At 38.4% G+C, this 11,250-nt stretch overlaps 1 protein-coding gene across 1 annotated transcript; it reads left to right on the forward strand.

The window, feature by feature from the left end:
- Positions 1 to 8,181: 8,181 nt before the first annotated feature.
- LOC145674228 (protein GVQW3-like) lies at positions 8,182 to 8,586 on the forward strand. Its single transcript, XM_081744062.1, has one exon. The coding sequence runs from the start codon at positions 8,182 to 8,184 to the stop codon at positions 8,584 to 8,586; it is 405 nt and encodes a 134-aa protein (XP_081600188.1).
- Positions 8,587 to 11,250: the final 2,664 nt, after the last annotated feature.

Genomic DNA, 11,250 nt, shown 5'->3' on the forward strand with positions numbered 1-11,250 from the left:
ATGCTTCGAAAGACAAAGTTGAAAGATCAGAAAGTAGATAAAGTTTCTGCGGAGAAGTTCCGAAGTTCTAAGATGAAACCTTCAACAAAGCCTTCCTCAAACTTGAACAAACCTTCCTCGACTAATACAAAGAACTTGAACCACTCGCAGAAAGGTAAAAAGTCGACAGATCTCAGACAGATGTTATCTCCATCAATTATTAAGCATTATGATAGTGAGAAAATAAGGAAAGGTCTAGAAAAGTATACACAACAAATAACAGAGCTAGAGAAAACAACACAATATCTGCAAGAAGCCATTTGTGAGTTGTTATTAAGTAAGAGAAACTCCACACCAACACCTTTTGCTTTTAAGAAACCTGTTGGTAAGATAAAATCTAGAAACCAAATGGGGTTAATTTTTTTGAACTTTATCTCGTCAATAGAATCTTATTTTGGAAACAACACTATGGAAAGAGAATCAGCAGTTGACTTAGTGAAAATGTATGACAAGTTTGTCTGCCGATTTAATCGCTTAAAAAGAAGGCTGGGAAATTTAATAACATATTACGCAACATCCACAATGTCTACTGCTTTCGAAGGAGCAAGTAAGGAAGACATCCCGAAGGAAACTATCAAAGCTAATGCTAGTTCTCTTTCCTATCTTTCGAGAATTCCAGAGAGAAATGTAATCTACATACATGATCCTTCTCGTAACTGCTCGACCTGTACATCGTGGATTCAGGGAAGAAAAGAATTCCATCAGAACTTAAAGGATGGTGGTAAAAAGCCAAAAGTCCAAGAAAAGAGTTCTACTACGAGGAAACAAATGATGAACCAAAAACAGAAACCGAATACAAGAAGTGTTAAAGAATTACCAAGTGAAGCGAGAAAACCACATATAAATAATTTGACATCTAAAAATCGCAGCTGCAGAGGAATGTCTTCAAAGAGATTAATGAAGTGCAAGGATTCCCCTCGAAAAATAATTCCAAAAAAGTCCAAATTCTCAACGTGTGGAGTCGTTGGAGCTGCCAAGAAGAACACATCTGTTCAGCAACTAACACTTCATCGGAATTTCTCTGATAACACCTCAAAATTTAATCGACGAACGATGTACTCCGAGAGACGTACTAGTCCCAGAGCAATTTCTTCAGAAGTTAACGGCAAACCAAGAGGACGTGAGATTTCTAAACTTCGTTCGCTTAGCGCTAAAAGTTCGACCCTTGGTAAGACGAAAAACGAAAATAAAAGTGCAGAAACAAGTAAAAATGTAATCGGAGTGATAACAGAATCAGACTACATAAAACTATTGTTTACTACTTACTGTATTTTCACAAAAAAGCTGAAAACGAGACGTAATCATGATTATGCTTCTCGTCACCGTGAACTACGTCAGATGTCAAATAAACTCACTCAACATAATACAAAATTCAAACCTCGTTGTGTGCCAACTGTACCGAGTGGAACTAAGGTCAAAAGTCAACAGAGACGTTCCGAGAAGCTTTCTTCTCGTCAAAAATCCAAACCAAGAGCAGCTACTTCAACAAATGGGAGTAATACAGTTAAAAAGATCTCTTCTCAGAAACACAACAAATTAAATAAACGTAAACAAGCGAAATTAAAAGTTAAAGAAAATGGTTCCGAATCGTCACCGAAAGGAGGAAGCAGCCACGTAACAAACCTATTAACGCTAGAAGAATGTTATAAATTGCTTTCTAATTCAAGGTATTTAGGTCCTGATGATTTTGTGATTGAAAAACAACAATCTACAGCAGTAAATGAAAACGAAATTACAGCAACGGAGGAATCATCAAGGAAGCGAAAGAGGGAAGTATCGCCATGTAATATTTCATGTGAAGATAACAAAAACAAAATCCAAGAGTTGGATGGATGCGGTGAGGAAATAAAACAAAAGACCAAAAGACCAAAGCTCAAAACCAGTAAAGCGAAGAAGAACAAGAGAAATAAGAAAACTCAAGTAAATGAGGACAAAATATTGAAATATCTAATTAGTCAGTATTTGGATGCGCTTTTCGAAGGAAAAATTGAAGTAAAGCAACTGCAGGATAAACATTCATTTAGTGAAGATGAAACTGAAAAAGATGAGTTGAGACCCCCAATCCGTGATTTTATCCTAGAAGACCAAAATGAAAGAACTGATTTGCGTTTCAGTGAATTTGAGGAATATTTCGAAGAAGTTTTTCAAGAATTGCGACGATTCGAGATGGGTAGTTGTTCTACCTACTGCTTTAAATCTTCAAACTCCAGGATCAAATTTGAAGGGAGTACCGACGAAGCTTTAATCACATATCTTCAGGAATCTCAATGTGGAAATCAACAACTGAATCGTAAGGTCTGTTCTTCTGTTGCTAGGAACACAGCCCGGATTAGATTACGCAGCACTTCATCAGGGAAACTTGTAATGCAAGGAAGAAATAACAAAGTATTTTTCAATGCTAAGAAAGTCAAGTCTGATGTTACTTTACCGAAGAAAACTCCGAAGCGTAAGGGTTGTTTTCACATCAAGAATGTACAAGATACTGATTAACTTTCCAAAAAAATCAAATACTGGCATTCTTTTATGAATAATTTCCTCCAAATCTTTTGGATATGTTACAATCAGAAGTCTATTATAGAAATTATAAATTCTATTTTCTAAAAAGTAAAATATTATATTGCATGAAAAGTATCGAATACGTCCTATTATATGTTAAAATTTCTAAATTTTACATTCAACAAAAATTTTCGTTTGTATGCTTCAAATTTTGAAGAAATGTTCATCTATATAAATAACTTACAATGATCCTATACAAAATTAAAATTTAAAATGTATTATTTGTTTTGTTTTTTCTTTGTGAAGTTAGTTGGATCTTGATACCAGATATGGCTCTGGCTTGCTGAGAAGGTGTTTCCAACATCTGCAGTTGCACGCTCTTGCTTGTTTTTGGAGAGTTTACACGGAGGAGTGGAATTCAATTCCGTTGACTGTGCTTCGTTGAAGTTTATTTCGACAAAAACTAAGAATTTGTGAAACCTGTTTTTTAAATATGAAAACCGGATATTATTTTGTGGAAGAACCGAAAACCAAAAATAGACATTTCGGTTTTCCCAAAAACCGGTTTGATAGAAAAACGATCAGGTTTCAAAATAGAAACCGATTGTTCAGAGTAAATCGAAAAGGGTATTTAAAAACTTTCTCTTGAAAGTTTTCAAAAACCGGTTTCGTATTTCTAAACCCAGGTTTTGTGTCCACCGCTAATAAAAACTTGAATTTCAGCCAATAATCACAGAGCTGACGGTCCAATCGAACCACATTAGTGAAGTTTCTCATAAAGTGAGTACCCTTCACAATTAGACCTAAATAAAATTAGACAGCTTGGTGTAACTGAGGGATTTGTATTAAGGTAGCCAAAATTAACTTCATTCAATATCTCTTGGGGAATCAATGTGGTAACTTTTATGTTAATTTATTTGTGAAGAAATAGAGTTATTGCGTGTTCCATGTACGGTCAGCAGTAAAAGCAATTTCCTCCTGACAGCTATAACTGCATTAGGTAGTGTTTTTGCTGGTATCACAAATTCCTGGAAAGATGCACCCCATCTTACACCTAACATTTCAACCACATGACGACAGTCGGTGAACTTCTCGAGCACTTAATCAGGCTTTCGTTGTGGTATTATTGCTCGAAGAAATGCACATGAAACTCGCCCCTATTATTTGGAGCGTGTTGTCCGATTACTACCATATATCAATAATATAATACGTTGGTATAATTTATTATTTCACTAGCATATATTACCCGCTTCGCCGGATTGAAATGAAAATTTAAATGCACAACTCCGTATGTCATGTGTTTAGTACCCATGAAATATGCTTCTTTCGTTTTTAATGGCATCGATTTAAGCAGCATCGGAAAGATCATTGATCATTTCGGCGACCCCATAAACCATTGATTCGACACTAATATTGGTCATTTTCGATCATTATATATTCCCCTCCTCCATGTTGCGGGCCATGACATCGGCAGTGTCACCGTTATCTCAGCCATCCCAAAAATGTGGATTCAGCACTAATATCGGTAATTTTCGACCATGTTTAACTATCTCTTCCTCCCCCTCTCCCAAGTTGCGGGGTTGAATTTGAATTTAAACGGGATCGTAAGTATTACTGTTCATCTAAGTGACCCAGAAAACTATAAATTCGACACTGGTCATTTTCGATTATTTTATATATATATGTCTTTCTCCCCCTAACGTAAGTGGCGGGGCTGATTTTGGATTTAAAAAGGATCGGAAATGTTACTGTTAATCTGAATGATCCCGAGAACTATGGATTAGACATAATATTGGTCATTTTCGATTATAATTATTATTATATATAGCTCCCCTCCCTTCCTCCATGCTGCGGCACACGGCATCAGAATATCACTGTTAATCTCAGCTATTCCTAAAACTAGGGATTCGACAATAATATTAGTCATTTTCGATCATTTTAAAATGTTTATCTCCTCTCCTACGTTTACCCTTCCCTTCCCAACGATCAGGGCTGAACTTGGATTGAAACAGCATCAGAAGTGTCACTGTTTCTCTAATCGACCCCGAAAACTATGGATTCAACACTAATATCGGTCATTTTTGATCATTTTTAAATTTTCTGCCCCCCTGCCCCAACTCTACGTTGCGTCGTCAAAAGTGAATAGCTTAAAGCAATCCCTGGTCCTATGCTCATGTATGTTGAAAATTTGATTGAGATTGGTCGGGTTCTTCAAGAGTGATGAAATCACAAATGCAGTCATTTTCATTTTAACTTTTTTTTACATATATCCCCTCCCTCTCCCCTAGGTTGGCACGACAAAGTGAAATAACAGATAACACTCAAGGTCCGACCCTCATATATGTTGAAAATTTGATCGAGATTATTGGTTGGTTCAAAAGTTATTAGGTTTTATTAGATTTTATATATACGACCTCCTCCCCTTCCCTAGGATCTACCGTTAAAGTGGAATTACAAAAATGTATCCAGATCCAAACCTCGTGTATCTTGAAAATTTGATTGAGGTCGGTCGAATAGTTCAAGAGTTATTAAGTTACAAAAATAGTCACTTTCAGTCTTATATAAATTCATTTGTATATATCTCCCCCTCCTTCTCCTCCCCTACGTTGCTCCGTCAAATTTAAATCATAAAAACGATCCGAGGTCTACACCTAATCTATGTTGAAAATCTGATCATGATCGGTCGAGTGGTTCAAGTGGTATTAAGTTTTATTTTCCCCCTCCCACACCCCTCCCCTTAGTTCTACCATCAAAGTGAATAGCCTAAAACCAGCCCAGTCTTGAGTCTCATCCATGTTACAAATTTAATCGAGATCGGTGGGGCGGTTCAGGAGATTTATAGTCACAAATATAGTGATTTTCAATTATATATATATAAATTAGACCTGGAAAAATTAAAGAAAATATTCTACGTTTCAAAATTTTTCTCTCTATTCAGGGACGTAGCTTAGGAGGGACGGGTGGGACATGTCACCCAGGAAATTTTGGTCAAGGAAAAAGTTTAAAATAAAACTGAGGGAAGGGAGAAGAATGGAAATAAAATACAAAATAATAACACTGATAAAATCTACTCTCAAATTTAGTATTACGAAGTAGAGTGGAATTTAATATCCATAGAATAAGCTTCTCCACACTAGATTAAGCTGTTACTCTGGCGTAAATACGCACCTTATTAGAAATAAACACAGTTTTGTTTCTTGGTGCGGTTACCCTAAATAAATCAACTACTCTAGGTATAACGTTTACCCTGCCAAATTTGGGAAAGTAAATCCGAAATCTGTGAGTAAGTGTGAGTTTATGGGGAGGATGAGACAGTTAATTTTTGCTATAATTCGAATGAAGATCATGTTTATGATGGAAGTTTTTAAGTAATATGAATTAGAGAAAGAGGAAATTGGTTTCAGGATCACGATGATGCTAAATTTGTAATATTTTCAGTTGAATGAAGATAATAATTTATACCTAATCACTCAACATCATTAGGCATAAATTAAAATGATCGAAAAGTTAAAATGTAGCGTCGATTGTTTAAAGAAGATGACGGTTTAGTTTTCAAGTGCCACGAGGTTTCCTCTATCTGAAATTCTTTTTGTTATATTTTCCAAAATTGTTCTAAACTAGCAGAAGTCTTGACAGTGAAATTCATCCCCCAAGAATGACGAATATACAAACTAAAATATCAAATCCACTAAGCAATTCCTCGGAAGAACAGTCTTTGTACCATACTTAGGTAATTTAATTTGCGGTTTTGAAAAAGAGGTTTTGTGACAAGAAGAAAGTGTTATGCTCTCTAGAACTACTTTTACCGAGACATGGCGAGGAATGAAAACTAAACGATCTCATAAAAATTCAGAACTAAATGACCAATTTTGTTTTAGATTGCGTCCTCAAGCCTAAAGAGTGGTGTGCGAAACAGTACCATGACCTAAATAAACGTGTCAAAATTATGGAAGTGTTCGATCCCTGTAATCCAACCTTCTTTCCAACAATCAGTAATCTACTCAATATCTTAACTTGCTTGTCTGTTCCAACCGCGTCGGTGGAGGGATCGTTTTCAGGAATGAAAATAATCATAATCCTGTCTCCGAAACAGAATCTGTGGGGAAAGACTTACAGTACTTGCACTCCTATTAATGCATTCCCACCTGTTACCTAATGCTGAGAAAGTGATTAATGTTACCGCCGCTAGCGGACAAAGAAAATTGCTACTATAAATGGACTGATGAACTCTATTCATTGTATGCCTTTCATTGTATTTTTAATAATTGTATGCCTATATTTGAAACAGAAATAAGAGGTTCATTTTTTCCTTTACTAATACCCTAGTAGCAAGAAATCTTTTGGCCAGTTGGCGCGTGTTAGCTTTGGGCTTTCTACGTTTGCACTTGAAACGCATGCTTTCATACAATTTGCCTTTTGTTGTACTTGGAAGCGACGTTTTAGACCCTTCGCAGAGCGTCATAGCATCACTGGTCCTTCATTGGATATTGACTTGACTTAACTTGTAAAACGCTTGCGCCAAACTTGAATGAAGCACTACATACAAGGTTGCCTCCATGTAACTTCGTTACTGGAATCCAGCTTGCAGCATGCTTGCACGGTTTGAAATCAAGCTGGATGCAGTCTTGGCCAACTTGCAATTCAAGCGGTTTGCAGGTTGTCTCTGCTACTAGGGTAGATACTTAATAAATCGAAATGACTGAATTTAGGTGTGTGTGTTTCCCAGTCACAACATGCAGATCTATATAGACTATAAAGGAAGTTCCTAAAGCAGCAATCTTGAAAGATTTATATCTCCTTGTCCCTCTCCGAAATGAAATTCTGGCAACTTGGCTGTTTCTTTCCATGAACGTATTTCAATTCAACTTTTTCTCGAATTAGTTTCTTCGTGACGGGGACAAATAGCCGCGATTCTGAAGTCCCTATTAAACCTCAATCAATCAATCGTATCGGTCTACTTCTCCACAGGAGAGGATCTTTCACATCACACTGATTATGGATTGAAATTGAAATTGGTATTAAGAATTTGGAACCTGCAAGAATTGGAACACCGGCTACCTTGATAGAAATCCAATATGGTAAGCAATGACCCACGCCGGCCACTTACTTGATGTTGCACAAACATTTTTAATTAGCTGAAAATCTTTCATGTAAGATTCAGTTGAGTTGAGTTGATTTTGTGATTAACGTCCCTTTTAGCAGCGAGGCTATATGAGACATGGACCTACTGATTAACTTGGAATCTGAACCTCATGGGCTCGCGCCAGGCATCGGACCAGGGTCCCCTACGCAAAAGGTGTGCACGCTAACCGCTTAACCACGAAGGAGCTCCATGTAAGACTCAGATGCTAAGGTCTGTATGGTGCTGTAAGGTGATCATCAGTTCAGTTGCTCATCGTTTCCTTCTTCAACTCAAAAACAGTTCAAATACAAGGGTTGGATTTTTAGTAATTGCAACAATGCTATCCATATACTAGGGAGCAAAGCAATCCATTATAATTCATATCAGCGGTAGGTTAGATACCGACCCTCCCTCAGAGCACATGAACTCACCTGCTCTCTTCTCCATGCGCGCGCAGCGTCAGCAGTTAAAAGGTAATTCTGAGTGAGTGCTCGTGGACTACTGAGTTCTCACGGAATACAGTCATGTTTACGAACCAAGATCGGAGAAGCTGGTTGGAAATTGAATGCGCCAGAGATAGGAATGCAAAACAATGCTACGAAGTATTGCAAGATGTTTGCGGTGCAACTGCATTACCATATTGTACAGTAGTAAGGTGGTTCAAATCCTTTAGTGACGGACGACAAACTGTCACAGAGATGCCTCGCTCCGGCCATCCTCCTGTAAGTGAAGATGTGCAGAACGTGAACGCGTCAATGCTAGTGGATCGGAACGCCATTATTCGTCAATTGGTCAACGATGCAGGACTAGCGCATTTGACTGTGCTGAAAATTCTGAAGAAAAACCTGGCATTGCGTAAAATCGTCTTAAGGTGGGTTACACATGATCTGACTCAACAACACAAGTGGCAGCGATATGACGCCGCTTGAACACACTTGGAGCGGTGTATTCGTGAAGGTTAGGTCTTCTTACGGCACATCATTGCTATTAATGAGACCTGGGCTAGAGTGTATGAATCGCAGCTGAAATGGCAATCGAACGAGTGGTGTCATCCTGGGTCACCGAGAAAAACAAGAGTTCGGAATACCCGAACCAATGTGAAAGCTATGCTCATCATTGCATACGACTGGGATGGTGCAATCATGAACCATACCGTCCCCCAAGGACACAGAGTTAGTGCAGAGTACTATTGTGATTTTTTGCAAAACAATCTGCGATCATCTGTAAGACGAAAATAATGCTATTTACTGACGAACCCACCCATCATTTTACATGACAATGCAAGGGCACATTCAGCATGTGCTGTCACTGATTTGTTGCATCGTTGGGCTGGGAGGTGCGTATCATCCCCCGTGTTCTCCATATTTAAGCCCCTGAGACTACGACCTCTTCTCGAATATGAAAGAACCACTTCGTGGGACATGCTTCAGTACAGTTGATGATCTCCGGGCGGCCAATCGCTCCATCCGCACTATCCAGAGATTAGACATCTCCAACGGCATCCAGCAGCTTCCACATCGCTGGGAAAGCGAGATTCTCAATGCTGGTGATCACATCGAGGGCATGCAAAACTTCGAACCTTGTAAGTACTCTACTTCTCAAGATATACCGTTGTTGCCATTACTAAAAATCCAACCCTTATAGATCTTCCTCAACGAGGAAAATGTCTGGAAACGTTCCTCAAGTTGCTCAGCCTAGGAAGAAGAGAATTAGCAGATGTGATTTTGTAATTCCTTATATTATATTAATACGTGCAAGAATATTGGTTAGGTTTCGAGATATTTTAAAGCAAAATATGTTTGGCAAATGCGTGCCCTCCATAACTAACAGTTTAAATTTTCGGCTTTACACCCTCGTGCCGTAAACGTCGCCAACACCTAGTGGCCCACTTGCCGGTAAGTGTCGGTCAGCGGTATAGTTACGCGCCGAGGGATTGCCGCTAGTGTACCTAGGCGGCAGGGTTTCGTCGAGTCAATCAGATATCTAGAGTCAGGATGTTGAAGTTACCACCGCGTAGCAGAGAGGACTTCATTTTGGTCCGTGCTCCTTCCATTCATCGCGGAGAATAGCGAAGGGACCAACACGAACTATCGCCATTCATATGCATGCGGTTATTATTATTATTATATTATGTTTTCTTGACGAATTTTTCCTAAAGTGAGCTCCGGGGGTTAAGAATAACCCCTGCCTCTACACCACAAAGTGAAAAATCTTGAAATGAGTGTGTATAACTGTATAAATTTAGACGGCAACTTCCGCCGATCTTTAGAAAGTGAATGTGGGAGAACTATGAAAAAAGTAAATAGACGAGCGTCATTTTGTTATAAAATTACAAGGCGAATGCATTTCTTCTAATCCCAGTCGATTACCGTCGAATATATACGGTTAAAGGAGCACCCTTGTTAGCCAAATTAAAAAGATCTCAACGATTTACTCCTCTACAAGCCAGATTTTCTACATCGCCTCCGTGGCGATGTCGGAGAAACACGTGCCTAGTAATCGTAAAGTTGGTGGTTCTCGCCCATCTCGGGGTACTTTTTTCTTTTCCTATAGTATTTTTAGACTCACCTTAATTCAAAGAGATCACGCATATTGGCGATTTAACATATTTTGGGGGAATAATTTTGTGGTTGATTGGCGTTTCGTCGCGTCCCTGCCACTGGGGTTATAATTTTCAAAACGGAAGTGGAGCCACCGCGGATTGTCACTGCGGAGCCGCCAATTCTTGGCGATATGTCCGCTTGTTGCCCATGTCACCAGTGGTTCGTGGACGCTTACGGCATGGGGACGATGACTTGTAACATACTGGTACCCTACGAAACTGCCAAACGGCAGACCGGGGTTCGAGCAGTGGTGTCGTCTGAATCTGAGTCTTGGTGGTGCTGAGGAAGTGCGCAAGAATAGGCAGAGGCGCAGTAGGATATATATAAATGTGTGTGAGTGTTTCAGTAAATACAACATCTTACATCATGAATATGAAGGATAGATCATTTCCTTAGACATTCATTCCGAAAAATTTCTTAAATTTTTAGCAATTATTTTGCAGGATCAGGAAAGAGAATTTATGAAAGATATTTCTTCTCACAAAAATACACATAAGTTGCCATTTTTCAATAATATATGGACTCTCTTCAAGAAAAGGATTCTGTTAGGGTTGAGTAAGGGGCGTGCACCTACCCTAAAATATTCTAGCCCGCTCTTAAATGCGGACATCATGTGTATTCATAATTTAATTTCGTGACTTGTGATTGAAAATATTATAGTATGATAAAATAAGTATATACTTCACGCTGCCTCAGTAAAATTGTTCCGTCCACCGAAAATGAAAATTCTAGTGACGTTGCTGCTTTAAACCGTATTCACTAGGGTGGAGTGAAAAGAGACCAAAAAAACTTTTTTTTTTTAGAAATTCGACTTTGGATAGGGACAAAAGTTGCATCATATCGTAATACTTTACCATGGAAAATTTCAATTCTCTAAAATAATTTTTAACCGGGGCGCAATGGGTCTTAAGTTTGTTAGATTTTGTGAATGAGTAAAAAGAGACTTTTTTTTTTTCAAATTTGATTTTGGATATGAGACAAAAGGTGCTT

This window comes from Thermobia domestica, chromosome 17 (assembly GCF_964235325.1).
Source record: "Thermobia domestica chromosome 17, izTheDome1.hap1.1, whole genome shotgun sequence".
Lineage (NCBI taxonomy): Eukaryota > Metazoa > Arthropoda > Insecta > Zygentoma > Lepismatidae > Thermobia > Thermobia domestica.

Excerpts from the sequence above, each read along its gene's own strand:
- LOC145674228 (XM_081744062.1), top strand. The coding sequence starts at position 8,182 with ATGTTTACGAACCAAGATCGGAGAAGCTGGTTGGAAATTGAATGCGCC.